This window comes from Saimiri boliviensis, chromosome 12 (assembly GCF_048565385.1).
Source record: "Saimiri boliviensis isolate mSaiBol1 chromosome 12, mSaiBol1.pri, whole genome shotgun sequence".
Lineage (NCBI taxonomy): Eukaryota > Metazoa > Chordata > Mammalia > Primates > Cebidae > Saimiri > Saimiri boliviensis.
The window spans coordinates 77,424,108-77,449,346 of NC_133460.1; the positions used below are offsets into that span (position 1 = coordinate 77,424,108).

Consider the following 25,239-nt stretch of genomic DNA (forward strand, 5'->3'; position numbering starts at 1 on the left):
AAAAAAAGACCTCTTACTACTATGTACAGTAGGGCTGATTGCATTCCTTAAGATGTGAATATGTGGTAGCTTCAGATGTTAGTGCTTTCCTTCCTAAAACTATGCCCTGATCCCTCTGGTTGGACCTGTATTTTCCATAAAAGCCACACTCACTCATTTTAGGGTAGAGCTTTCTAGCTGGCTCATCTCATTCATTATGCTTTAAATCTCTCAGATTTCCATCTTTGAGAAAAACATATCTTGAAACTCTAGTTGGTCGACTGGACTTAGTAACTACAGAGAAAATACAATTTTAACTAGAACATACAAACCACTTAGTTATGTAAAACTTAAAATGGATGCTTTCTTTAAAAATCACAAATTCTATATGCTGGAGACAATATGAAGCTAAGCCTAGCCTATCAGTAATGAATTCAGAACAAAAGCAGACTGACCCAAAAGAGAACAAAAGGAGGCAACCTGCCTGCGCTTACCACCTGATTTTCTCAGCTCAGGGGTCTTTTTACACATTGTAGCATATTTTGTGATGTAGTGGAAAACAGAGGAGAACAAGATCCATAGAGTCTTTATTTGTATTAGCTTTTCTTAGTGCCCCACTGCCATCATCCTAATACAGGCAGTAAAGACCAAGCCCCAACAGGTTTCTCTGCCTCAGGACTCTCTCCACTCTCTGACATCCTCCACACGGCCACCAAACTGCTTTCCTAAACTCCCAGCTCCATCAGATAACTTCCCAGCTCAAAAACTTAATAGGTCCCTACCTACTACGCATTGGGAAAATCCCAACTAAAATTCAAGGCCCAGGCCAGCATTATCCTACTGTTATAATACAGGACTTGTGTACTCATAATTCCCCTAGGGAAATTCTCTAAAGCTTCAACCAGACTAATCGGCTCAGTGTTCCCCCAACACAAACTCCCCGCATATCTAGGCTGGATTACGCCCACGCCAGCTCACACTCCACCCTTTCTGCCATCCTTCCAAAGCCAGCCTACCCCCACTTTTCTATCTCTGCCCCCACACACTACCCATACTACCCATCTTCTGACCCTCATCAACACAGCCTTTTCAGCTATCTCATTTCCCGTGGCATCCCAATCCGCTCCAATCAAGTCAAAAGTTCCCTAGAAGACAGACACATACTTTACACAGAGGGTCGATCACAGTGCCCCGCACTTAGTAGGTACCGGCTATTACTGATTAAAACCAGGAGGAGTTCAAATAATGCTTTTGGGGAGGGCAAGATAATACTGCCTATCCTCTTCCATTCGAAGTAAAAAGTACTCAGCGTTCACTACAAGCCTGAAAACGCCTAGCGTACGCAGATCAGCGGAGAAGTGGAGAGTGCACGCCACCGGATGGTAAAAAACCTGTGTCCTAGTCCTGGTTCTGCCAGTCTCGGCAACGGCAGGGAAATCAGAGCATCTCTCGGAACCCCGGCTGCCTCCGATGTAAAACAAGGGAGCTGCTGAAGAGCATCCCGAGGTGTCTTTCGGCTTCTAAATTTCCCCGGATAGGAAACCCCACACTCGTGTTCTCACTAAGGCGGGAGGCAGGCAAACTTTTACAGATCCCAGCGCGGGCATTCCACACAGTCCTGGAAACCCAGTGCCCGGAGGAGAGGGCAGGGCTGAGGGCAAGGTGAGAAGCTGTCCCCACGAAGACGTCGGGGTCCTGTACCCCACGGCTCAAAGTCCCGGCCCCCTCACAGGCGGACTCCGGGACAGTGACGCGGCGCGGATCCGGTAGCAGGCCGGGCGACTCCGCCCGCCCCCGCGCCCCCCGCACTAATGGCACACGCCCCGTGGCCCCGGGTCACCGCCCCGGCCGCCTCACCAGCCCGACGGACGTCCCCGACTGTGGACCAGGCCTCTGGCTCTCGCCGGGCGAGCCGCTCTTCCGGGCCCTGGGGCGGCCTCGGCACGGCAGTCCGGGCCCCAGGCCGACGGGACGGGCGGCGTGAGGGGCGGCGGCGGCGGCTTTAAGTGCTGAATCACCACTTTGCAACCCGAGCGCCAAACCACCGTGACCCCAGGGGCCCGAGAGCCCGGGCGCTCCGTTCCGCTTACCCACAGAGCCGCTCCGGGGGCGGCAGGCGGGCGCCGAAGACCGAGCGGAAAGTGCTGGGCAGCGCAGGGTGCAGAAGCCACGCTAGCCGGTACCGCATTAGCCAGCGGAGTCCGGGATCACCGCGAACGCTTCCTGCTTGCGCTGCGAGCTGGCCCTGCACACTGCGCATGCTCTACCCGCAGCGCCGCGCCGTCTCCCGGGAGCTGCGGAGAGGCAGCCGCTCCGGGTTTTGCTTGGAGCCGGATGGGGCGAGGACGCGGGCGAGGACGGTGGCGACGGCGGGCAGCCGAGGCCTGAGCTGGCAGGCGGGAGGGACAGGGATCTGGCCGGGGCGCTTTGGGAGCCAAGCACCCAGGCTTTCCCAGGCGGGGTGGGTCCCAGCTAGGTCCCACAGGTCGCACCTGTGAGGGTGGCGACGTGTGTTTGGCTGTGAGGGGGCTAGGGGCCGCTCATGAATCCAGTGAGGGTACACGGGGCCATGTTTTCCCGAGCACCCTCACTGAATAGCTTGCCCGGCCCTGCAGGTGTTGGAATGAGGTTCGTGGTCGCAGCGGCCGCGCGGCCCGCGGGCTCCCTCTAGAGCGCGGTGGAGACCTGAACTGCGAAGGCACCCGTCCGGCTCGAGAGCGGCGTGGGGGGAATTCAGACGCAGGGGTCCGCGATGGAGAGGCCAGGACCCGGGGCACGTTTCCATCCTTGGGGAAGCTAGCAGCTCGCTTAAGAGGAAGGTGCAGATGGGACGGGCGCCACAGCAAAACAAGGCTTCAAATCCAAAGTAGAAACTACTACTCGTACTAGTTAGTACCCCGCACTAGGAATACTACTGTCAGTCGGGTTCAGTCGTTACTTTTTAAACAAAGAATTTTTCTCCCCAGTGACTTTATGGTGCTTTGCACTCACGACCAACCTAATAGTTGTTATGGATCTAACTTTCCATTATACCTAACGGGAGTCTTCAAGAAAGAGTGCGATTAGCGATGGTGACTTCCCAGCTTAAGTACTTTTAGGTTTCTGATTGGCAGACCAACGACTACAGCCAAAAACAGTGTCCTGAGTCCTAGTATTGCTTTAAATGGGAATTCAGTAGAAGGATTCCTTAATCAAATTGGGGCTTTATCAGAGAGGTACCCAACGACCTTTTAAACAATGCAACTTCACCTAAAGGCAAACCTTTGGATGAAAACGTAAAAATTATGGAAAGCCTCCTGGTGGTGTTTGCAAGTACATGATTTCAAGAACCTTTAAGTTACCAGTCCCAATGCAGAGTAGTCAATCACCTTGAAGCAGCTCCTCTGAGAATGTTAATGCAGACTTTCTGAATACATTTATGCTCCATTAATAGAATCTAAAAATGGGCTAGGCCAAGAGTAGATTCAGTCTTGGAGGGCTTGAAACATGTACAATTTGGGGAACCTCTTTGAGACATAAAATACAAATTATAAATACAAAATTAGCAATCAAAACAAGATAAATATAGAGAGAAAATAAATCACAACAAATACTTGAGACCTGGAGATTATGACTTTTTTTTTCCTGAGATCTCTTTAGGCTGTTTATTAAAAATGCTTACATAAAAGTGCTCCCAGACCACAACTGGCTTTCCCTCGACCACTTCCAGTTTGGATCCTGTGCAAGTGAGCGGTCCTGAAGTTTAAACTTCATTAACTTCATGATAAATTTGGTTGAGTGGATAGTTGGAGTCGATGTCCTGGATAAGAAAGAATATTAATATAGTCTCTTAACTATAGTCTCAATGAAGAGGAGCTGGATGGAAAGAAAAGTAACAATTTTGAGGGTCTACTCTGTCTGGCATTGCACATCAATCCTTCATTAGTCTTCATGATCATCCTGTGAAATGGTTATTTCCCCACCTACCAGATATGAGGAAGCTGTGGCAGAGAGAGGTTAAGTAACTTGCGAACAATTGGACAGAAAGAGTGGAGTTGTAATTTGAACCCGACTGTCTGATGCCAAAACTTGTGATTTGCTCATCTCATTTATGACTTGACAAACATTTTTTGAATACCTTATAGATACCAGGTATTATAAAGGTGCTGGGGATACAGCAGTAGATAAAAGACAAAAGTTTGTCTTGATGGATCTTACCTTCTAACTTTGTGGGAAAAACAGAAAATAAGTTAAATGAGTACGAGATATGAAGAAAAAAATGTGGTGAGGAAAGGCCTCTCTGAGGAAGTGACATTCACGCAGAGCCCAGAATGATGAGAAAAAGTGGGAAATATGAAGGTCTAGGATGTAACCTTTCCCAGTCTCACTTGTTTAAACAAGTACAAGGTGTAAACCACCTAGACAACTTTTTTTTTTTTTGAGACGGAGTTTCACTCTTTTTCCAGGCTGGAGTGCAGTGGCTTGATCTCAGCTCACTGCAACCTCTGCCTCCTGGATTCCAGCAATTCTCCTGCCTTAGCCTTGCGATAGCTGAGGCGCACACCACTACACCCAGCTAATTTCTGGACTACAGGCGAATACCACCATGCCCAGCTAATTTTCTATTTTTAGTAGAGATGGGGTTTCTCTATGTTGGTCAGTTTGGTCTCAAACTTCTGACCTCAGGCAATCCACCTGCCATGGCCTCCGAAAGTGCTGGGATTACAGGTGTGAGCCACTGGGCCCAGCTATTTTTATTTTTTTATAGAGACGAGACCTATGTTGCTAAAACTAGTCTTTTTTTTTTTTTTTGAGACGGAGTTTTGCTCTTGTTACCCAGGCTGGAGTGCAATGGCGCGATCTCAGCTCACCACAACCTCTGCCTCCTGGGTTCAGGCAATTCTCCTGCCTCAGCCTCCTGAGTAGCTGGGATTGCAGGCACGCACCACCATGCCCAGCTAATTTTTTGTATTTTTAGTAGAGACGGGGTTTCACCATGTTGACCAGGATGGTCTCAATCTGTTGACCTTGTGATCCACCCGCCTCGGCCTCCCAAAGTGCTGGGATTACAGGCTTGAGCCACCGCGCCCGGCTCTTTTTTTTTTTTTTTTTTGAGGGGAGCCTTGCTCTGTTACCCAGGCTGGAGTGCAGTGGTGCCATTTCGGCTCACCACAACCTCTGACTCCCAGATTCAAGCGATTCTCCTGCCTCAGCCTCCCGAGTAGCTCGGATTACAGGTGCCCGCCACCACACCCAACTAATTTTTGTATTTTTAGTAGAGATGGGGTTTCACTGTGTTGGCCGGGTTGGTCTCCAACTCCTGACCTTGTGATCACCCCGCCTCGGCCTCCCAAAGTACTGGGATTACAGGTGTGAGCCACTGCATCTGGCCTTAGCCATCTATTTTCATAGTTGCCAGGATAATGTTAGATTCTGTTACTGTGTATGTCTGTGAGTATATCTTCGTGTGCTTATAAACAGGAAAAAATGCAATTTATTAATTGTTCATAAACTTGTTAAAAACAGTCCAAAAATGCTTAAATAAAGCATTTCCCCAAATCCAGATTTGGGTTACAGCTTTCATCGTTCAAGCAGTAGAATCTCAGTAGCAAAGATTAATTGGGAGAGAGAAAGACGTTTCCAGTTCCCTGGCCTTCTGACAGTTCCTGGAACATGTCAGATTCTCTTGTCTCAAACCTTCATGATTGATGTTTCCACTCTCTGGAGTTTTTCCCTGCACCTGATCTCATTTTTGGCTCCTTCTTTTCTTTCCTTTCTTTCTTCCTTCTTCCTTTTCTTTTCTTTTCTTTTTTTTTTTTTTTTTTTTTTTTTTGAGACGGAGTTTCACTCTTGTTACCCAGGCTGGAGTGCAATGGCGCAATCTCGGCTCACCGCAACCTCCACCTCCTGGGTTCAGGCAATTCTCCTGCCTCAGCCTCCTGAGTAGCTGGGATTACAGGCACACGCCACCATGCTCAGCTAATTTTTTTGTGTTTTGAGTAGAGACGGGGTTTCACCATGTTGACCAGGATGGTCTCGATTTCTTGACCTCGTGATCCACCCGCCTCGGCCTCCCAAAGTGCTGGGATTACAGGCTTGAGCCACCGCGCCCGGCCGCTCTTTTCTTTTCTTTCTTTCTTTCTCTTTCTGATAGACTCTCACTTCATCACCAGGCTGGAGTGCAGTGGCACAATTTCAGTTCGCTGCAACCTCCACTTCCTGGGTTCAAGTGATTCCCCTGCCTGAGCCTCCCAAGTAGCTGGGACTACAAGTGCACACCACCAAACCCAGCTAATTTTTTGTATTTTAGTAGAGACAGGGTTTCACCACGTTGGCCAGGCTGGTCTCGAACTCCTGACCACATGATCCACCCACCTCAGCCTCCCATAGTGCTGATTATAAGCGTGAGCCACCATGCCCTGCCATCCTGTGTTTCTTTTCTTTCTCTTTCTTTCTTTCTTTTTTTTTTTTTGAGACAGAGTTTCGCTCTTGTTACCCAGGCTGGAGTGCAATGGTGCGACCTCGGCTCACCGCAACCTCCACCTCCTGGGTTCAGGCAATTCTCCTGCCTCAGCCTCCTGAGTAGCTGGGATTACAGGCACGCGCCACCATGCCCAGCTAATTTTTTGTATTTTTAGTAGAGACAGGGTTTCACCATGTTGACCAGGATGGTCTCGATCTCTTGAGACCTCGTGATCCACCCGCCTCGGCCTCCCAAAGTGCTGGGATTACAGGCATGAGCCACCGCGCCCGGCTTCTTTCTCTTTCTTTCTACCTTACCTTACCTTACTTTTGAGACACTCTGTTGCCCAGGCTGGAGTGCAGTGGCGTGATCTCAGCTCAGCACAACCTTCACCTCCCAGGTTCAAGTGATTCTCCTGCCTCAGCCTCCCGAGTAACTGGGACTGCAGTGACATGCCACCGTAACTGGCTAATTTTTGTATTTTTAACAGAGACAGGGTTTCACCATGCTGGCTAGGCTGGGCCTTCTTACTTTTCAAGCCACAACTTGAATTTCACTTCCTCAGAGAGAACTTCTCCAACCACTTTATCTGAAGTAGCTTCCCAAACTCTCCCACAAAATCTACATAGCAAAAGGAGATGTTGAAATTTTACTCCCCATGCTTCTCTTTCTTGGCCAAACCTCAGGACCCTTCCCTAGAGACCAAAGGCATTGAGAGGAATTAGGGTCCTTATAGTAGGAATGCAAAGAGAAAAAAGTCATATTCAGTGTTTGTGACTTACAAACCAGTCTTTTGTTTTGTTTTGTTTTGTTTTGTTTTTGAGACGGAGTTTCGCTCTTGTTGCCCAGGCTGGAGTGCAATGGCGCGATCTCGGCTCACTGCAACCTCTGCCTCCCGGGCTCAGGCAATTCTCCTGCCTCAGCCTCCTAAGTAGCTGGGATTACAGGCACGCGCCACCACGCCCAGCTAGTTTTTTGTATTTTTAGTAGAGACGGGGTTTCACCATGTTGACCAGGATGGTCTCGATCTCTTGACCTCGTGATCCACCCGCCTCGGCCTCCCAAAGTGCTGGGATTACAGCCTTGAGCCACCGCGCCCGGCCCCTGTTTTTTGTTTTTGAGACAGACTTTCATTCTTGTTGCCCAGGCTGGAGTGCAATGGCACCATCTCGGCTCAGCACAACCTCACCTCCTGGGTTCAAGCGATTCTCCTGCCTCAGGTTCCCGAATAGCTGGCATTACAGGCATGCGCGACCAGGCCTGGCTAATTTTCCTATTTTTAGTAGAGATGGGGTTTCTCCATGTTAGTCCGGCTGGTCTTGAACTCCCACCTCAGTTGATCTGCCCACCTTGGCCTCCCAAAGTGCTGGGATTACAGGCGTGAGCCACCCCGCCATGCCTGGCTTCATTTTATGTGTCTTGTTTTTTTGTTTTTGTTTTTTTTTTTTTTTTTTTTTTGTGAGACAGAATTTCACTCTTGTTGCTGGGCTGGAGAGCAGTGGTGCCAACTCAGCTCATTGCAACCTCTGCCTCCCAGGTTCAAGTGATTCTCCTGCCTCAGCCTCCCCAAATGACTGGGATTACAGGCATGCACCACCACTCTGGGCTAATTTTGTATTTTTAGTAGAGAAGGGGTTTCTTCATGTTGGTCAGGCTGGTCTCAAACTCCCAACCTCAAGTGATCTGCCCTACTCGTCCTCCCAAAGTACTGAGATTACAGGCATGAGCCACTGGGCCCAGCGATTTTATGTATCTTAACTTACTTTTTTTTTTTTTAGACGTAGTCTCGCACTGCACTCGCCCAGGCTGGAGTGCAGTGGCGCAATCTCGGCTCACTGCAACCTCCACCTCCTGGGTTCAAGCAATTCTTCTGCTTCAGCCTCCCTAGTAGCTGGGATTACAGGTACCTACCACCACATCCAGCTAATTTTTGTATTTTTAGGAGAGATGGGGGTTTCACCAATTTGGCCAGGCTGGTCTCGAACTCCTGACCTCATGATCTGCCTGCCTTGGCCTCCCAAAATGCTGGGATTACAGGCGTGAGCCACCACGCCCAGCCTAATTTACTGTTTTATCTCCCTCTCTAACATGTAAATACCACAAGAATAGAAACCTGGTTGCTCATTTCACTGGTGTATCCTCAACACTGAAAGCATCCCTGGGCCCATAATATTTGTTGAATGGAGAAATCAAGAGTTGTTTTAACTGTGTGTGGAAAATATGAATTGTAGATTTTATATTAATATTTCAAGTACTGTGCATAAAGTAACTCAGATTTACCTTTAAGGACTCGCAAGGATGAGTCATTTAGAAAAACTCTTAACAAATTTATAATTAATAAATCACTTATCTATAAAACATTATTAAAAATTCATGTTGCTTTTAGGTATTTTATTACCATAGTATTGTACTTAAAACTAACACACATTCAAAAACTTTTTATTGGGCAGGGCACGGTGGCTCATGCCTGTAATCCCAGCACTTTGGGAGGCCAAGGCCGGTGGCTCACCTAAGGTCAGGAGTTTGAGACCATCCTGGCCAATGTGGTGAAACCCTGACTCTACTAAAACTACAAAAAATTAGCCGAGCATGGTGGCAGGTGACTGTAATCCCAGCTACCTGGAAGGCTGAGGCAGGAGAATTGCTTGAACCTGGGAGGCAGAGGTTGCAGTGAGCCAAGATCACACCTTTGCACTCCAGCCTGGGTGACAAGAGCACTTGATCACATTAAAAAAAAAAAAAAGAAAACTTTGTATTATGGAACAATTTAAACATACATAAAAGCAAGAAAAATAATACAACTATTCCAGGCAAAATATGATTTTAGAATTCTATAGCCCAACAATGTCAACATAGATTCTGTGATTTAGGCTAAAAACATTTTGAAAAATACAATTTTAGAATTCTACAGCCAAACAATGTCAGTAAATAAATACCCCAGACATCCATTCATTATTTAGCTTCTGTATCACCAGTTCATGGCCAGTATGTTCTATCTTTTCCTCCTAGTCCCTCAGCCTCCACTAAATCAATCTGAACCAAATACCGAGCATCATATTATTAATATTTCATCTCTTAATATTTCAGTATGTATCTCAAAGGACTTAAAGAAAATCTGCAGGTACAAACATACTTAAAATATTAACATAATTACTTAATATCAAATATCTAGTGTTCCCACTTTCCTGATTGCCTCAGATGTTTCTTTTTACAATGGGTTTGTTCAAATCAGGATCCAAACAAGAAAAAAAACACTTCATTTGATTAATATGTTTGTTTTGTTTTGTATCTTTTGAAGATTTTTTTTTGAAGAGTTTATTGAAGTATTGCAAACAGCAAAGTAAACAAGTGATAACTGTACAGTTCGGTGAATTTTCAAAAACTGAACACATCCCTGTAAACACACCCAGAAGCTCTCCCTTATTCTTTCTTTTAGTCACTGTCACGCCAACGGTAACCACTAACCTGACTTTTTTTTTTTTTAAAGATGGCGTTTCACCATGATGGCCAGGCTGGTCTTGAACTCCTAACCTCAGGTGATCCACCCACCTCAGCCTCCCAGAGTGCTAGGATTGCAGGCGTCAGCCACCGTGCCCAGCTACCTGACTCCTAACATGATAAATTAGTTTTGCCTGGTTTACAATTTAATATAAATGGACTCATACAGTATATCTTCTTTTGGGTCTGGCTTTCTTTTACTATCTGGAGAGATTTATCCATATGTTTTTAGTATGATTTTTGCTTGTTAACATTCTTTATTTTCTCTCTCTCTTTTTTTTTTTAAGACAGAGTCTCGCTCTGTTGTCCAGGCTGGAGTGCAGTGGCATGATCTCAGCTCACTGCAACCTCTGCCTTCCAGGTTCAAGTGATTTTCCTGCCTCAGCCTCTCAGAGGAGCTGAGATTACAGGTGTCCACCACCACACCTGGCTAATTTTTTTTTTTTTCAGTAGAGATGGAGTTTCACAATATTAGTCAGGCTGGTCTTGGACTCCTGACCTCAGCTGACCCTCCCACCTCAAACCTCCCAAAGTGCTGGGATTACTTTTTTTTTTTTTTTTTTTTTTGAGACGGAGTTTCACTCTTGTTACCCAGGCTGGAGTGCAATGGCACGATCTCGGCTCACCGCAACCTCCGCCTCCTGGGTTCAGGCAATTCTCCTGCCTCAGCCTCCTGAGTAGCTGGGATTACGGGCACGCGCCACCATGCCCAGCTAATTTTTTGAATTTTTAGTAGAGACGGGGTTTCACCATGTTGACCAGGATGGTCTTGATCTCTCGACCTCGTGATCCACCCGCCTCGGCCTCCCAAAGTGCTGGGATTACAGGCTTGAGCCACCGCGCCTGGCGGGATTACTTTTTTTTTTTTTTTTTGAGACGAAGTTTCGCTCTTGTTACCCAGGCTGGAGTGCAATGGCGCGATCTCGGCTCACCACAACCTCCGCCTCCTGGGTTCAGGCAATTCTCCTGCCTCAGCCTCCTGAGTAGCTGGGATTGCAGGCACGCACCACCATGCCCAGCTAATTTTTTTGTATTTTTAGTAGAGACGGGGTTTCACCATATTGACCAGGATGGTCTCGATCTCTTGACCTTGTGATCCACCTGCCTCGGCCTCCCAAAGTGCTGGGATTACAGGCTTGAGCCACCGAGCCCGGCCAATAATTCTTAATATTTGGAAGCATATGTGGTCCACATTGTTCTTTTTTTTTTTTGAAAAAAAATTTTTTCTTTTTCTTTTTTTTTTTTTGAGACGGGGTTTCACCATGTTGGGCAGGCTGGTCTTGAGCTCCGGACCTCAGTTGATCCACCCACCTTGGCCTCCAAAGTGCTTGGATTACAGGCGTGAGCCACCACGCCTGGCCCAGATTCTTCTTTAAGAGAATTGGCTTGGATTTTCTGGCCCTTTTCAATTTCACATAAAATTTTATAAAAAAGCTTGTTATAGCTTGTCATTTCTAAGTCTTCTTCAATTCATAGATTTCTCCCTCCACTTTTTTTTTTTTTTTTTAGACGGAGTTTCGCTCATCACCCACACTGGAGTGCAATGGCGCGATCTCGCCTTACCGCAACCTCTGTCTCCTGGGTTCAAGCAATTCTCCTGCCTCAGCCTCCTGAGTAGCTGGGATTACAGGCGTGTGCCACCATGCCCAGCTAGTTTTTGCATTTTTAGTAGAGACGGGGTTTCACCATGTTGACCAGGATGGTCTTGATCTCTTGACCTCGTGATCCACCTGTCTCGGCCTCCCAAAGTGCTGGGATTATATGTGTGAGCCAGTGTGCCCGGCCTCACTTTTTTTTTTTTTTTTTTAAAGAGTCTCATCTCTGTCACCCAGGCTGGAGTGTAGTGTGGCACGATCTTGGCTTACTGCAACCTTTGCCTCCTGGGTTCAAGCAATTCTCCTGTCTCAGCCTCCTGAGTAGCTGGGATTACAGGCATGTGCCACCATGCCTGGCTAATTTTTGTATTTTTTTAGTAGAAATGGGTTTTCACCATGTTGGCCAGGCTGGTCTTGAACTCCTAAGAGGTCATCTGCCCACCTGGGCCTCCCAAAGTGCTAGTATTACAGGTATCAGCCACCACGCCCAGCTTTTTCCACATCTTTTTTATTTTGCAATTTATTTGTCAAAGAAGTTATTTGTCCTGTCGTGTTCCAAACATTCTAAATTTTGCTGACTGTATTCTTTTTTATTTTTGTTTTTTTAAAATGGAGTTTTGCTTTTGTTGCCCAGGCTGGAGTGCAATGGAGTGACCTCAGCTCACTGCAACCTCTGTCTCCTGGGTTCAAACCATTTTCCTGCCTCAGCCTCCTGAGTAGCAGGAGTTACAGGCATGCACTGCCACACTTGATCAATTATTTTGTATTTTTAGTAGAGACAGGGTTTCACCATATTGCCCAGGCTAGTCTCAAACTTCTGACCTCAAGTGATTCACCCACCTCAGCCTTCCAAAGTGCTGAGATTACAGGCATGAGCCACCATGCCTGGCCTGCTGACTGTATTCTTACAATGTGACTTAACGTGTTTGTTTCCTCTATTTCCTGTAAATGGTAGTTACATCCACAGATTTGATCAGATTCAGCAAATATGCATTTGGCAAGCATTTGCTAAGCACTGTGCTTGCTACTAAGTGGTATACAAAAATGACTAAGATATCACTCCTATTGTTTATTATTTATTTTATTTTATTTATTGTTTATCTTTTTGAGACCAAATCTCAGACTGTTGCCCGGGCTGGAATGCAATGGCACGATCTTGCCTCCCGGGTTCTTGCAATTCTGCTGCCTCAGCCTCCCAAGAAGCTGGGACTACAGGTGCATACCACCACATCGAGCTAATCTTCTGTATTTTTAGTAGAGACAGGTTCCACTATATTGGCCAGACTGGTCTTGAACTCCAGACTTTGTGATCCGCCCATCTTGGACTCCCAGTGTTGGAATTACAGGCATAAGCAATAATGCCCAGCTTATTTTATTTTTAAGTCTTATTGTATTTATTTATTTTGAGATGGAGTCTCACTCTGTTGCTCAGGCTGGAGTGCAGTGCCACAATCTTGACTCACTGTAACCTCCGCCTCCCAGTTCAAGTGATTCTCTTTGCCTCAGCCTCCTGAGTAGCTGGGATTACAGGCATCCACCAGCACACCTAGCTGATTTTTGTATTTTTAGTAGAGACAGCGTTTCACCATGTTGGCCAGGGTGGTCTGGAACTCCTGACCTCGTGATTCATCCGCCTTGGCCTCCAGAAGTGCTGGGATTACAGGCATTAGCTACCTCGCCCAGCCCCAGCTAATTTTTGTTTGTTTGTTTTGAGATGGAGCCTGGCTCTGTTGCCCAAGTTGGAGAGCAATGGCATGATCTCGGCTCACTGCAACCTCCGCCTTCAAGGTTCGAGCGATTCTCTTGCCTCAGCCTCCCAAGTAGCTGGGATTACAAGCATGTGCCACCACACCCAGCTAATATTTTGTATTTTTAGTAGAGAAGGGGTTTTGCCATCTTGGCCAGGCTTGAACTCTGATGTCAGGTGATCCACTCGCTTTGCCCTCCCAAAGTGCTGGGATTACAGGTGCGAGCCACCATGCTCAGCAGAGAAATGTTGATTATTAGCCTGAGTAGTTTGAACTCAACAAAGGCAATGTAAAATGACATTTCAGGGACCTGCTTAGTGCAACACAACACTTAAACATGACCATAAGACCCTGGCTCTCTCTATTAGATTTAGCCGCGAGGGCAAGTACAATAATTCAGGCTGTGTATTCATTGCCAGGCCCACAGTAAGCACTTCAAAAAGAGTATGATAAAAGTGGATTCATGTGCACTTAGCAAATGAAAAAATTCGATGCAAAAGACAGTAGTTAAGAGAACTTGGGTGTTGGAATGAGAAAGTTTTTTTTTTTTTTGTTGTTGTTTTTTTTGAGATGGAGTCTCACTCTGTTGCCTGGGCTAGAGTGCAGTGGCACGATTTCAGCTCACTGCAACCTCCAACTCCTGGATTCAAGCACTTCTGTCTCAGCCTGCCGAATAGCTGGGATTACAGGCATCTGCCACCATGCCTAGCTAATTTTTGTGTTTTTAGTAGAGATGGGGTTTCACCTTGTTGGTCAGGCTGGTTTCAAACTCCTGACCTCAGGTGATCCACCTGCCTTGGCCTCCCAAAGTGCTGGGATTACAGGTGTGAGCCACTGAGCTCGGCCAGAATGGGAAAGAATTCTAAGTTCTTTCCCCAATACTTAATCTTACACTATGATTAAAGTTTAAGTAGGGGCCAGGCACTGTGGCTCACACCTGTAACCCCAGCACTTTAGGAGGGCAAGGCAAGTGGATCAAGTGGTCAGGAGTTCAAGACCAGCCTGGCCAAGATGGTGAAACCCCATCTCTACTAAAAATAGAAAAATTAGTCAGGTGTGGTGGTGGGCACCTGCAATCCCAGCTTTTGGGAGGCTGAGGCAGCTTAAACCCAGGAGGCGGAGGTTGCAGTGAACCAAGATCAGGCCATTACATTCCAGCCTGGGTGACAGAGCCAGGCTCTGTCTATCTCAAAAAAAAAAAAAAAAAAAAAAGCCAGGCGCGGCGGCTCAAGCCTGTAATCCTAGCACTTTGGGAGGCCGAGGCGGGTGGATCACGAGGTCGAGAGATCGAGACCATCCTGGTCAACATGGTGAAACCCCGTCTCTACTAAAAGTGCAAAAAATTAGCTGGGCATGGTGGCACGTGCCTGTAATCCCAGCTACTCAGGAGGCTGAGGCAGGAGAATTGCCTGAGCCCAGGAGGCGGAGGTTGCGGTGAGCCGAGATCGCGCCATTGCACTCCAGCCTGGGTAACAAGGGCGAAACTCCGTCTCAAAAAAAAAAAAAAAAAGTTTGAGTAAGTATGGTCATATGCTGTGTGACTACAGACAAACTTATTTGGCCTGTTTGCTGATAAAGTAGTAGAAAATAATAGTTTTATTTTGGAAAGTTGTTCTGAAGATTAAATGAGATGATGCACACAAAGCCTTTAGCATGGAGTTTGACTCATTGTAAACCCTAGATAAATGGTAGCTATATCTATTATCAAATGGAGACTCTTGAATTTCTTGTGTCAACCTATTTGACTGTTAATGTAAATATTGTTTGGATATTTACTAAAGAGAAAGGAAAAAGGCCCAGTGCCTGTAATACCAGCACTTTGGGAGGCTGAGGTGGGAGAATTACTCGAGGCCAGGAGTTCATGACCAGCCTGATCAACATAGGGAGACTCCCATCTCTATCAAAGGAAAACAAAATTAGCCAGGTGTAGTGACTTGTGCCTACAGTACCAGCTACTCAGGAGGCTGAGATGGGAGGATCCCTTGGGCCCAGGAGGTTCAGGCTTCAGTGAGCCATGATGGTGCAATGTACTCCAGCCTTGGTGACAGAGTGAGACCCTTACTCAAAAAAATCGAACAAAATGAAAGAAAAGAAGGAATTAGTCCAGGCGCAGTGGCTCACGCCTGTAATCCCAGCACTTTGGGAGGCTAAGGTGGGTGGATCATGAGGTCAGGAGTTCGAGACCAGCCTGGCCAAGATGGTGAAACCTGGTCTCTACTGTTAAAAAAAAAAAAAAAAAAAGCCGGGCATGGTGGCACGAACCTGTAGTTCCAGCCACTTGGGAGGCTGGGACAGAAGAATTGCCTGAACCCAGGAGGTGGAGGCTGCAGTGAGCCAATATCACACCACTGCACTACAGCCTGGGCAACAGTGCGAGACTCCGTCTCAAAAAAAAATAAAAGAAATTAAGACTTTTTTCCTATTATATCCCAGGCACTTTATATATGTTATTTTAGTTCTCACAATAATAATTATTATCTCCATTTTACAGATGAGGAAACCAAGGCCGATAAATGTTTAGTAATTTCCTTCAGATACTCAATGTGTATTTATTGAGTAAAGCCTTACTTTGTGTAAGACTCTGTTCAAGACACTGGGAAAATAATACTGAATGAAAAGACTGGGTCTCTAATGAAACTGACATTCTATCCATGGAGATACACTGTATATTAACAATGTAATTGCAGACTGTAGTGTTATGAAGAAAATAGACAGGGTTCTGAGATAGAAAATTGTAAGAGGAAGGCTAGTTATGGTGGCTCGCGTCTGTAATCTCAGCACTTTGGGAGGCTGAGAAGGGCGGATTACTTGAGGTCAGGAGTTTGAGACCAGCCTGGCTAACATTCTAAAACCCAGTCTCTACTCAAAATACAAAAAAATTAGCTGGGCGTAGTGGGGTGCCTGTAGCCCCACCTACTCAGGAGGCTGAGGCACAAGAATCCCTTGAACCCAGGAGGCGGAGGTTGCAGTGAGCCGAGATCCCACCACTGCTGTCTCAAAAAAAAAAAGAAAAAGAAAAAGGAAATTATGAGGAATGTGCTTTATTAGGGTGGTCAGGAAAGCTCTTTTTAAAAGAGAAAGTTCCACTGAGAGCTGAAGAATGAGAATGGGTAAGCCATGCAAAGAGCCAAACAGAATTCAGGGCAAGGGCCTGGCCACAGGAAAAAGATAGGAGCTCTGACGCATGGTAATGAGATTTTTGGCAAGTGCCTTTAGTTGATGGTATGGACAAGGGCCAGATCATCAGGACCCTACAGGGCATAGTAAAGAGTTTGGATTTCATTCCAAATACAAATAAGAAGCTAGTGTAAGATTAAAAAGCAGATGAAGAGCATGGTCTTATTTTCTTATTTGTTTCTTTTTCTTTTTTTCTTTTTTTGAGACAGTTTCACTCTTGTTACCCAGGCTGGAGTACAACGGCGCGATCTCGGCTCACCGAAACCTCCACCTCCTGGGTTCAGGCAATTCTCCTGCCTCAGCCTCCTGAGTAGCTGGGATTACAGGCACATGCCACCATGCCCAGCTAATTTTGTGTATTTTTAGTAGAGACAGGGTTTCACCATGTAGACCAGGATGGTCTCGATCTCTTGACCTCGTGATCTACTCGCCTCGGCCTCCCAAAGTGCTGGGATTACAGGCTTGAGCCACCGCGCCAGGCCCTTATTTGTTTCTTAAAAAAAAAAAAGACATTTCCTTTGCTGAGTACATGTAGTAGAGGGGTCGGGGGGGAGGAGAAAAGAGAAGAGAGTCTTGCTAAGGAGGTGGATGACAGTAGTACAGGTAAGAGATAAGAGCCTTGGACTAGGGTGATCGCAGGGGAGATAAAGTCAACAGCACTCCCCTACGCATGGAGGAATCAAAGGTTGTGATTAGCACCAGTGTCTAGATAAGAAAAATTAGGGTGGAGGTAAGATAAGAGTTCAGTCTGGGATATAGGTTCCATTTTGAAATGCCAGGGAGCCACCTAAGAGGAGAGATCAATAGATAGCTGGCTACGCAAAATACAGTTGACCAGCAGAAGGAGCTGTAGATGTAGATATTGCCTTGGGGTGGGGTGCAACTAGGGCATTAGTAAGTGGAGGAACACAAAAAGGACGTAAGAGCTTTTCACTGCATCGGTTTGTTACTTAATAGGTTCCGATGGGTTGTGTGCCCCAGAAGCGCAGTTGCAAGAACCGAATGCGGCATAGGCTTCTGTTTCAGTAGTTCCTGGTAGAGCGTCCCACACCTACAGCAGTCGAGTCACGCCAGGCACCGCGAAGACGCCGAAAATTTTGCCTGCGGCAGGCGGGAGCTGGCAGAGGGCGCGCAGGCCCCAGCGAGCGCTGCATGCTGGGATTCGTAGGCCGCGGCGCTGACTTTTGCGCAGCCTTCTTGAGACGCGACCGCCCGCTGCGCCGCGCGGGAAGGCGGAGCGGGCCGGCGTCCTGCGTCAGTCGATCAGTGCAGTCGTTCGTTCTAAAATCTGGGCGGATCCTGCTTTCTTGCTTGGAGTCGCTTTATCGATGATGATTTAAGAGTCCTCCAAATGGCATTCAATGTCCATTTCATCACGATTTGGAACCTGTAGTAGCCTTATCTCTTAACACTTCCTAATTACTCTTTTTCTTTCTTTTTTTTTTTTTGAGAAAGGTTATTGCTCTGTCGCCTAGGCTGGAATAATCTAGTGGCATAATTCCGGCTCGCTGCAGCCTTGATCTCCTGTGTTCAGCGTTCCTTTAGCCTCAGCCTCGTGGGTAGCTGGGAGAACAGGCACACACCACCCTAGGCTATTTTTTCCCCCATTTTGTTGTTGTTGTTGTTGTTGAGATGCAAGTGTGTTGACGGCGGTGGTGGTGGGGTTCCCCCTATGTCGCCCAGTCTGGTCTCAAACTTCTGGCCTCAAGCATCCTCCTACCTCGGCCTGTTAAAGTGTTGGGATTACAGGCGTGAGCCACCGAGCCCAACACTAATAATTCTTCAAGACTATTCCGGGCCGGGCGGGGTGGCTCACGCCTGTAATCCCAGCACTTTGGGAGGCCGAGGCGGGCGTTGCGGTGGGGGTGGGGATCATCTGAGGTCAGGAGTTCGAGACCAGCCGGGCCAACATGGTGAAACCATATCTCTACTAAAAATACAACATAGGCCGGGCGCAGTGGCTCAAGCCTGTAATCCCAGCACTTTGGGAGGCCGAGGCGGGTGGATCACGAGGTCGAGAGATTGAGACCATCCTGGTCAACCTGGTGAAACACTGTCTCTACTAAAAATACAAAAAATTAGCTGGGCATGGTGGCATGTGCCTGTAATCCCAGCTACTCAGGAGGCTGAGGCAGGAGAATTGCCTGAACCCAGGAGGCGGAGGTTGCGGTGAGCCGAGATCGCGCCATTGCACTCCAGCCTGGGTAACAAGAGCGAAACTCCGTCTCAAAAAAAAAAAAAAAATACAACATAGCCAGGCGTGGTGGCATGCACCTGTAATCCCAGCTACCCGGGGGCTGAGGGAGGCGGAGGTTGCAGTAAGCCGAGATCGCGCCACTGCACTCCAGTCTGAGTGACAAGAGCGAGACTCCGTCTCTTTCTTTTAATTTTTTTTTTTTTTTTTTTTTTTTTTTTAAGACGGGGTTTCACCCTGTTGGTCAGGCTGGTCTTGAACTCCCGACCTCAGGTGATCCGCCCGCCTTGGCCTCCAAAGTGCTTGGATTACAGGCGTGAGCCACCACGCCCGGCCGACTCCGTCTCAAAAAAAAAAAAAAAAAAAAAAAAGTCTATTTTGGTCTCTGCCTCCGGGAAGGCGGCTCGCTTCTCTTCTGTGCTTCCATTGCCCTCTTACAATTCTCTAGTAAGTATAATCATGGAGAGCACTTACCGTATATTCCAATCTATATACTTGCATAAGCTCATTGATTCTCCCCATAACTCTGTGAGGTGGTTACTAGTATTTCCTCTCTGCAGATGAGGGAATTTGGGGCTAGAGACGTCACGTAAGTTGAGCCACGGCACGCTGAAGTTCCACACTCCTTTCCTGCGTCTCGGCCCCGGACTATTGAGTTCCGGAGCGATCTGACAGCCCAGCTCTTTACTGGAGGTCACGCCCTGAGGGCGGGGCTTCGGTGAGGACACTACGTCCCATGGTGCCTTGCGCACCCGCGCAGCCATTGGCCTGGCTACTCGGCTCCTTTTTCAAATTGAGGCGCCGAGGCGTTTCTCGGTTTCTGGGACTTTGGGCGGAGACGAGATTAGTGATTTGGTGGCACCGGCTGGTGCGGGACCAACGCCACGGCCAGAGTACCGGGTAGAGAGCGGGAACGCCGAGCTGCGCGGGTCAGTCCTCCAGGCCACGCCAGCGCCCAGCACGGGCCAGGGAGACTCAGGCTCCCGTCTGCCGCCAAGCCCCTACGCGCCCCACGGCGCCCAAGGCTGCGGCCAGGCGTTGATTTTTTGGCGGGGACCGTCATGGCGTCGCAGCCAAATTCGTCTGCGAAGAAGAAAGAGGAGAAGGGGAAGAACATCCAGGTGGTGGTGAGATGCAGGTAGGGAGAGGGCTGACAGGATTCCGAGCGCCGGGGCTTTGCTGCTGGGCCTCCTCCTAGGCGGTTCGGGGAGAGGGATTTTGTTTGCATTTCCTGAGGCTCCCAGTTTCTTTGTTGTCCGCGTTCTGTTCAATAAAAATGACACCCGGTTGCTGTGTGTGTTTGATTTTCAGTAGAAAATTGGATGTTTGATTTGATCACTGTTCCTTACTGGAAAGTGCATTCTTATTTTAAACTATAGTCAACAAAGATCTAGGTGTCACTTTTGTATGCTACTTCATGGAGTCTATCAGTTTGGAAGTAAGACTGAATACCTGTTTTGCAGATGGTTTAGCCCTTACGTTGGTATTATCGCCTCTAAAAAGAAATCAATCACTTAATTATCTTTATTCTAGATGCAATATTTTTTAAATCACTACTAAACAAGTAAACATCTCTGTATGTAAACATTAAAATTAAGTTATAAAGTGAGTTTATAAAAGATCAAGGCAATTTAAGCTAATGTAAATTTCTGATTGTGCTGCAGTTTTCATCTGCCTATTTATTCATAGACCAAATTAACGGATTTTTCGAGATAAGGGGATGTGGAGTGATGTTCGACTCCTCTGACTGGTTTCCAAATAACTTCTTAATTTTAAAATGAGCTAGAAACTGTTGCTTAGTTAGAATTGATTTATTCAACTTTTTAGAGACTCTCCACAGTTTACTGAGTATGCGTGTTTTGTGTGTCTCTTTTTGTGGCTGTTAACAGTTGTTGTGGCAACTTTTCTGTAAACCTTTCTAAACTAGGTGCAAGAGAGGAGATTTGATAGCAATCCTAAGTCTGGCCAGTGACACTTACCAGCTGTAATCTGGGCCTTCTGTTAGTAGTTGCTTGTTTTGAAGATTTTTATTTAAAAATGCAGTGCATATAACAAGTGCAAATTTTAAAATTATTTTGATTGTTTAATAAAACCAGGCAATATTACCTTTTCCGTGTGCCTTTATTTGGTTTCTTTTTTTAATAATAGTTACAAAATACTTCAGACTTAGAAAAAGTTATTAAGAATAATGTAATAAACATTTGTGTTCATAACTCAGATTAAGAAACAAAACAATCATTGCTGGAGCCCCCTCTTTCCCCTCTCCATCCCACAGTTAACCATTATCTTGAACTTGATGTTTATGATCTGCATATATTTCAGGCTTTGCCATAGAAGAGATTTACTTTATCACCAATGAACAGAATGGTACTTTGCTTGTGACTTGTGTATTGTAAAAAAAAAATTACAATAATTTTTATATAAAGTTTTTTTCTTTTCAGATTAGCCTTTTTTTTTTTTCTTTTTTAAGACGGGGTTTCTCCATGTTGGTCAGGCTGGTCTTGAACTCCTGACCTTAGGTGATCCACCCACCTCATTCTCCCAAAGTGCTGGGATTACAGGTGCAAGCCACCAGGTCCGGGCAGCCTTTTTCTTTCTTTCTTTCTTTCTTTCTTTCTTTCTTTCTTTCTTTTTTTTTTGGAGACGGAGTTTCCCTCTTTCCTATCTCGGCTCACCGCAACCTCCGCCTCCTGGGTTTAGGCAATTCTCCTGCCTCAGCCTCCTGAGTAGCTGGGATTACAGGCACATGCCACCATGCCCAGCTAATTTTTTGTATTTTTAGTAGAGACGGGGTTTCACCATGTTGACCAGGATGGTATCGATCTCTCGACCTCGTGATCCACCTGCCTCGGCCTCCCAAAGTGCTGGGATTACAAGCTTGAGCCACCGCGCCCGGCCAATTTTTTTTTTTTTTTTGCATGCACTTAGGGCCTGTGTCTTCTTTCAAATAGCCTTCTTGGTACAAGTCTGTTATTAAGCTTTAGTAAATAGGCAACTTAGGAATTATGAGGTCCTTGGGTTGGCAAGCCTTTTCTGTAAAGGACCTGGATAAATAGTTATTTATAAATAGTTATCTTATTTAAATACTCTAGGGCTTTACAGGTCATGTGTGGTTTATTTTTTTTGAGAGAGTCTTGCTCTGTTACTTAGGCTGTAGTGCAGTGGTGCGATCTCAGCTCACTGCAGCCTCTGCCTCCCAGGTTCAAGCAATTTTTCCGCCTCAGCCTCCCAGGTAGGTGGGACTACAGGTGCATACCACCATGCCTGGTTAATTTTTGTGTTCTTAGTAGAGACCAGGTTTCTCCATGTTGGCCAGGCTGGTCTCAAACTCCTGACCTTAGGTGATCCATGGGATTTCAGGTAGGAGCTACCACACCCGGGCACATGTGGTTTCTTGCACATTATTTTCTGATCCTTTTTTTTTTTTTTCCCAAACAACTCTTTAAAACTGTAAAAATCATTCTTAAATCTTTGGCAGGACAAGGGCCAGGTTCAACCTACAGGTTAAAGTTTATAGACCCCTACATAATGTGCTACTGGCTATCTTTCTTATACTCCTTCTATTCCCTACCCTATTTTTTCCCAATTTAAAAAATTGTTTTCAAATACACATAAAATTCACTATCTTAACCACCTTTAAGTGTACAGTTCAATGATATTAAATACATAATATTCTGCAATCATTGCTGCCATCCATCTCCATAACTCTTCATCATGAAAAACTGAAACTCTATACACATTAAACAATAACTCCCCATTTCCCTGTCCCCTCAACCCCTGACACCTACCATTCTACTATGATTTTGACTACTCTAAGTACGTCATGTAAGTGGAGTTGTAATACAGTATTTATCCTTTTGTGACTTGCTTATTCCCACTTTGCCTGACGTCTTCAAGGTTCAACTATGTTGTAGCAAATATCAGAAGGTTTCCTTCTTTTTTAAGGCTTAATGGTATTTATTATATGCATATACCACATTTTGCTTATCCCTTCACATGTCAGTGGACACTTGAGTTGTTTCTTCATTTTAGCTATTATGAATAATGTTGATATAAATATGAGTTTTCAATTTTCAGTTATTTTGGGTATTTACCAAGAATTGTAATTGCTACATGATAATTCTATTTTAAATTTTTGAGGAACCGACAAATAGTGACTGGACCATTTTACATTCCCACCAACAGTGCATAAGTGTTCTAACTTCTCCACATTCTCACTAACATTATTTTCTGTTTCTTTTTTTTTTAGTAGCCATACCGTTGAGTATGAGGTAGTATCTCATTGTAGTTTTGATTTGTATTTCCCTAATGATTAATGATATTGAGCAACTTTTCATGTGTTTACTGGGCATTTGTATATCTTTGGAGACGTGTCTATTTAAGTCCTTTCCTCATTTTTAAATTGATTTACCTTTTTGTTGTTGAGTTTTAGGAGTTTTCTATGTATTTTGAGTATTTTCAGATATATGAACTGCAAAAATTTTTTCGCCATTACTGTGGGTTGCCTTTTTACTCTTTGATACTGTCTTGTCTTTTCCTTTTTTTCTTTTTACCTTTTGGAACCAGCGAATGGCCTCCTCTTTGCTGATTCTGTGTTTGGCCCCAGTGCAGCCTGTTCTACACTCCGTGTCTGCATTGCTGAAACCAGGCCTACCCAGCACCACGTAGAAGTCCAGGCTATAGATATCAATGCATGGGTCACATTTGATACCCAAATCTCTGTGTTACTGGATCTCCAAACCAAAGTTTCCAGTATCCATGAAGTTGTTCTTTCTTAATTCACACTCCTGCACCTTTAGACCTTCCTCCAGGATTTCTTCTGCTTTGGGCCTTTACACTGTATACTGGGTGGCAGTCTATTCATTTCTCCTGATACCAATGGATCTGGTAGTGTATCTAGCTTTGGGGAACCCAGGGGTCTGGCCTATGAACTGCTCCAACACCTTGGCTGCCAGGGTCAGTTGTCTTCAGTCTCCTCCACACAGATGTTGAGAGAATCTCGCTCTGTCACCCAGGCTGGAGTGCAATCTTGGCTCACTGCAACCTCTGCCTGCCAGGTTCAAGCAATTCTTATGCTTCAGCCTCCCAAGTAGCTGGGATTACAGGTATGTGCCACCATGCCTGGCTAATTTTTTGTATTTTTAGTAGAGATGGGGTTTCACCATGTTGGTCAGGCTGGTCTTGAACTCCTGACCTCAGGTGATGTGCCTGCCTTGGCCTCCCAAAGTGCTGGGATTACAGGTATAAGCCACCATGCCTGGCCTTTTTTTTTTTTTTTTTTCCCTGCCTTTAAATATAGTATCTCGCTTTATTGCTCAGGCTGGTTGTGAACTCCTGGGCTCAAATAGTCCTCCTACCTCAGCCTCCCAGGTAGCTGGGATTACAGGGATGCTGTCTTTTGATACACAAACTTTTAAAATTTTTATGAAGTCCAATTTGTCTTGTTTTTGTGGCCTGTGCCTTTGGTTTTATATCCAAGAAATCATTGCCAAATCTATTGTTGTGAAGCTTTTGCTTTATGTTTTCTTCTAAGAGTTTTATAGCTTTAGATCTTACACAAAGTTTTAATCCATTTTGATTTAATTTTTGTATATTGTGTTAAAGGTCCAACCTCACTCTTTTGCATATGGATATTTAGTTTCCCAGCACCACTTGTTGAAAAGATTGTCTTTATTTTTCTTTCTTTCTTTCTTTCTTTCTTTCTTTCTTTCTTTCTTTCTTTCTCTCTCTCCCTCTCTCTTTCTTCTTTCTTTCTCTTTCTTTTTTTTTTTTTGAGGCAGAGTCTCGCTCTGTAACCCAGGTTGTGGTGCAGTGGCATGACCTCGGTTCACTACCACCTCCGCCTCCTGGGTTCAAGTGATTCTCCTGCCTCAGACTCCCAAGTAGCTGGGAACAGGCATGTGCCACTATGCCTGGCTAATTTTGTCTTTTTAGTAGAGATGGGGTTTCTTCATGTTGGTCAGACTGGTCTCGAACTCCTGACCTCATGTGATTCGCCTGTCTTGGCCTCCCAAAGTGCTGGAATTACAGGCATGAGCCACCACGCCTGGCCAGAATTTACATTTCTTTGTGGTTTATTCTTTGTAGGTATTGTGTTTCTAGGAATTTGTTCAGCTGGGTTATCAAATTTGTTGGCATACAATTGTTGATAATACTCCTTTTTTTTTTTTTTTGAGACGGAGTTTCGCTATTGTTGCCCAGGCTGGAGTGCAATGGCATGATCTCGGCTCACCGCAACCTCCGCCTCCTGGGTTCAGGCAATTCTCCTGCCTCAGCCTCCTGAGTAGCTGGGATTACAGGCACATGCCACCATGCCCAGCTGATTTTTTGTATTTTTAGTAGAGACGGGGTTTCACCATGTCGACCAGGATGGTCTCGAACTCTCGACCTCGTGATTCATCCGCCTCGGCCTCCCAAAGTGCTGGGATTACAGGCTTGAGCCACCGTGCCCGGCCCGATAATACTCTTATAGTCTTTTTTTTATTTCTGTAGAGTCAATAGTAATGTTTCTACTTTCATTTCTAATTTTAGTTATTTGAGTCTTTTATTTTCTTAGTCCATCCATCTAAAAGCTTGTCAATTTTGCTTTTTTGAAGAACCATCTTT

At 45.8% G+C, this 25,239-nt stretch overlaps 2 protein-coding genes across 6 annotated transcripts in view; one reads left to right on the forward strand and one right to left on the reverse strand.

Moving 5' to 3' along the window:
- IDE (insulin degrading enzyme) overlaps positions 1-19,269 on the reverse strand; it is a 141,220-nt gene extending 121,951 nt beyond the window's left edge. The window contains exon 1 of one of the 5 annotated variants that reach the window (XM_074382581.1): positions 19,108-19,269. In XM_074382581.1, coding sequence (XP_074238682.1) covers positions 19,108-19,142 — 35 coding nt within the window. In that variant the 5' untranslated portion in view covers positions 19,143-19,269. Of the gene's footprint in view, positions 1-1,143; positions 1,697-1,836; positions 1,932-2,069; positions 2,246-19,107 lie in introns of those variants that run through there. The other 4 variants (XM_039465130.2, XM_003922391.3, XM_074382582.1 and 1 more) reach the window with 4 other exon arrangements.
- A 140-nt stretch (positions 19,270-19,409) lies between these two features.
- KIF11 (kinesin family member 11) overlaps positions 19,410-25,239 on the forward strand; it is a 52,452-nt gene continuing 46,622 nt past the window's right edge. The window contains exon 1 of the mRNA XM_039465131.2: positions 19,410-19,771. Coding sequence (XP_039321065.1) covers positions 19,695-19,771 — 77 coding nt within the window. The 5' untranslated portion in view covers positions 19,410-19,694. The remainder of the gene's footprint in view (positions 19,772-25,239) is intronic.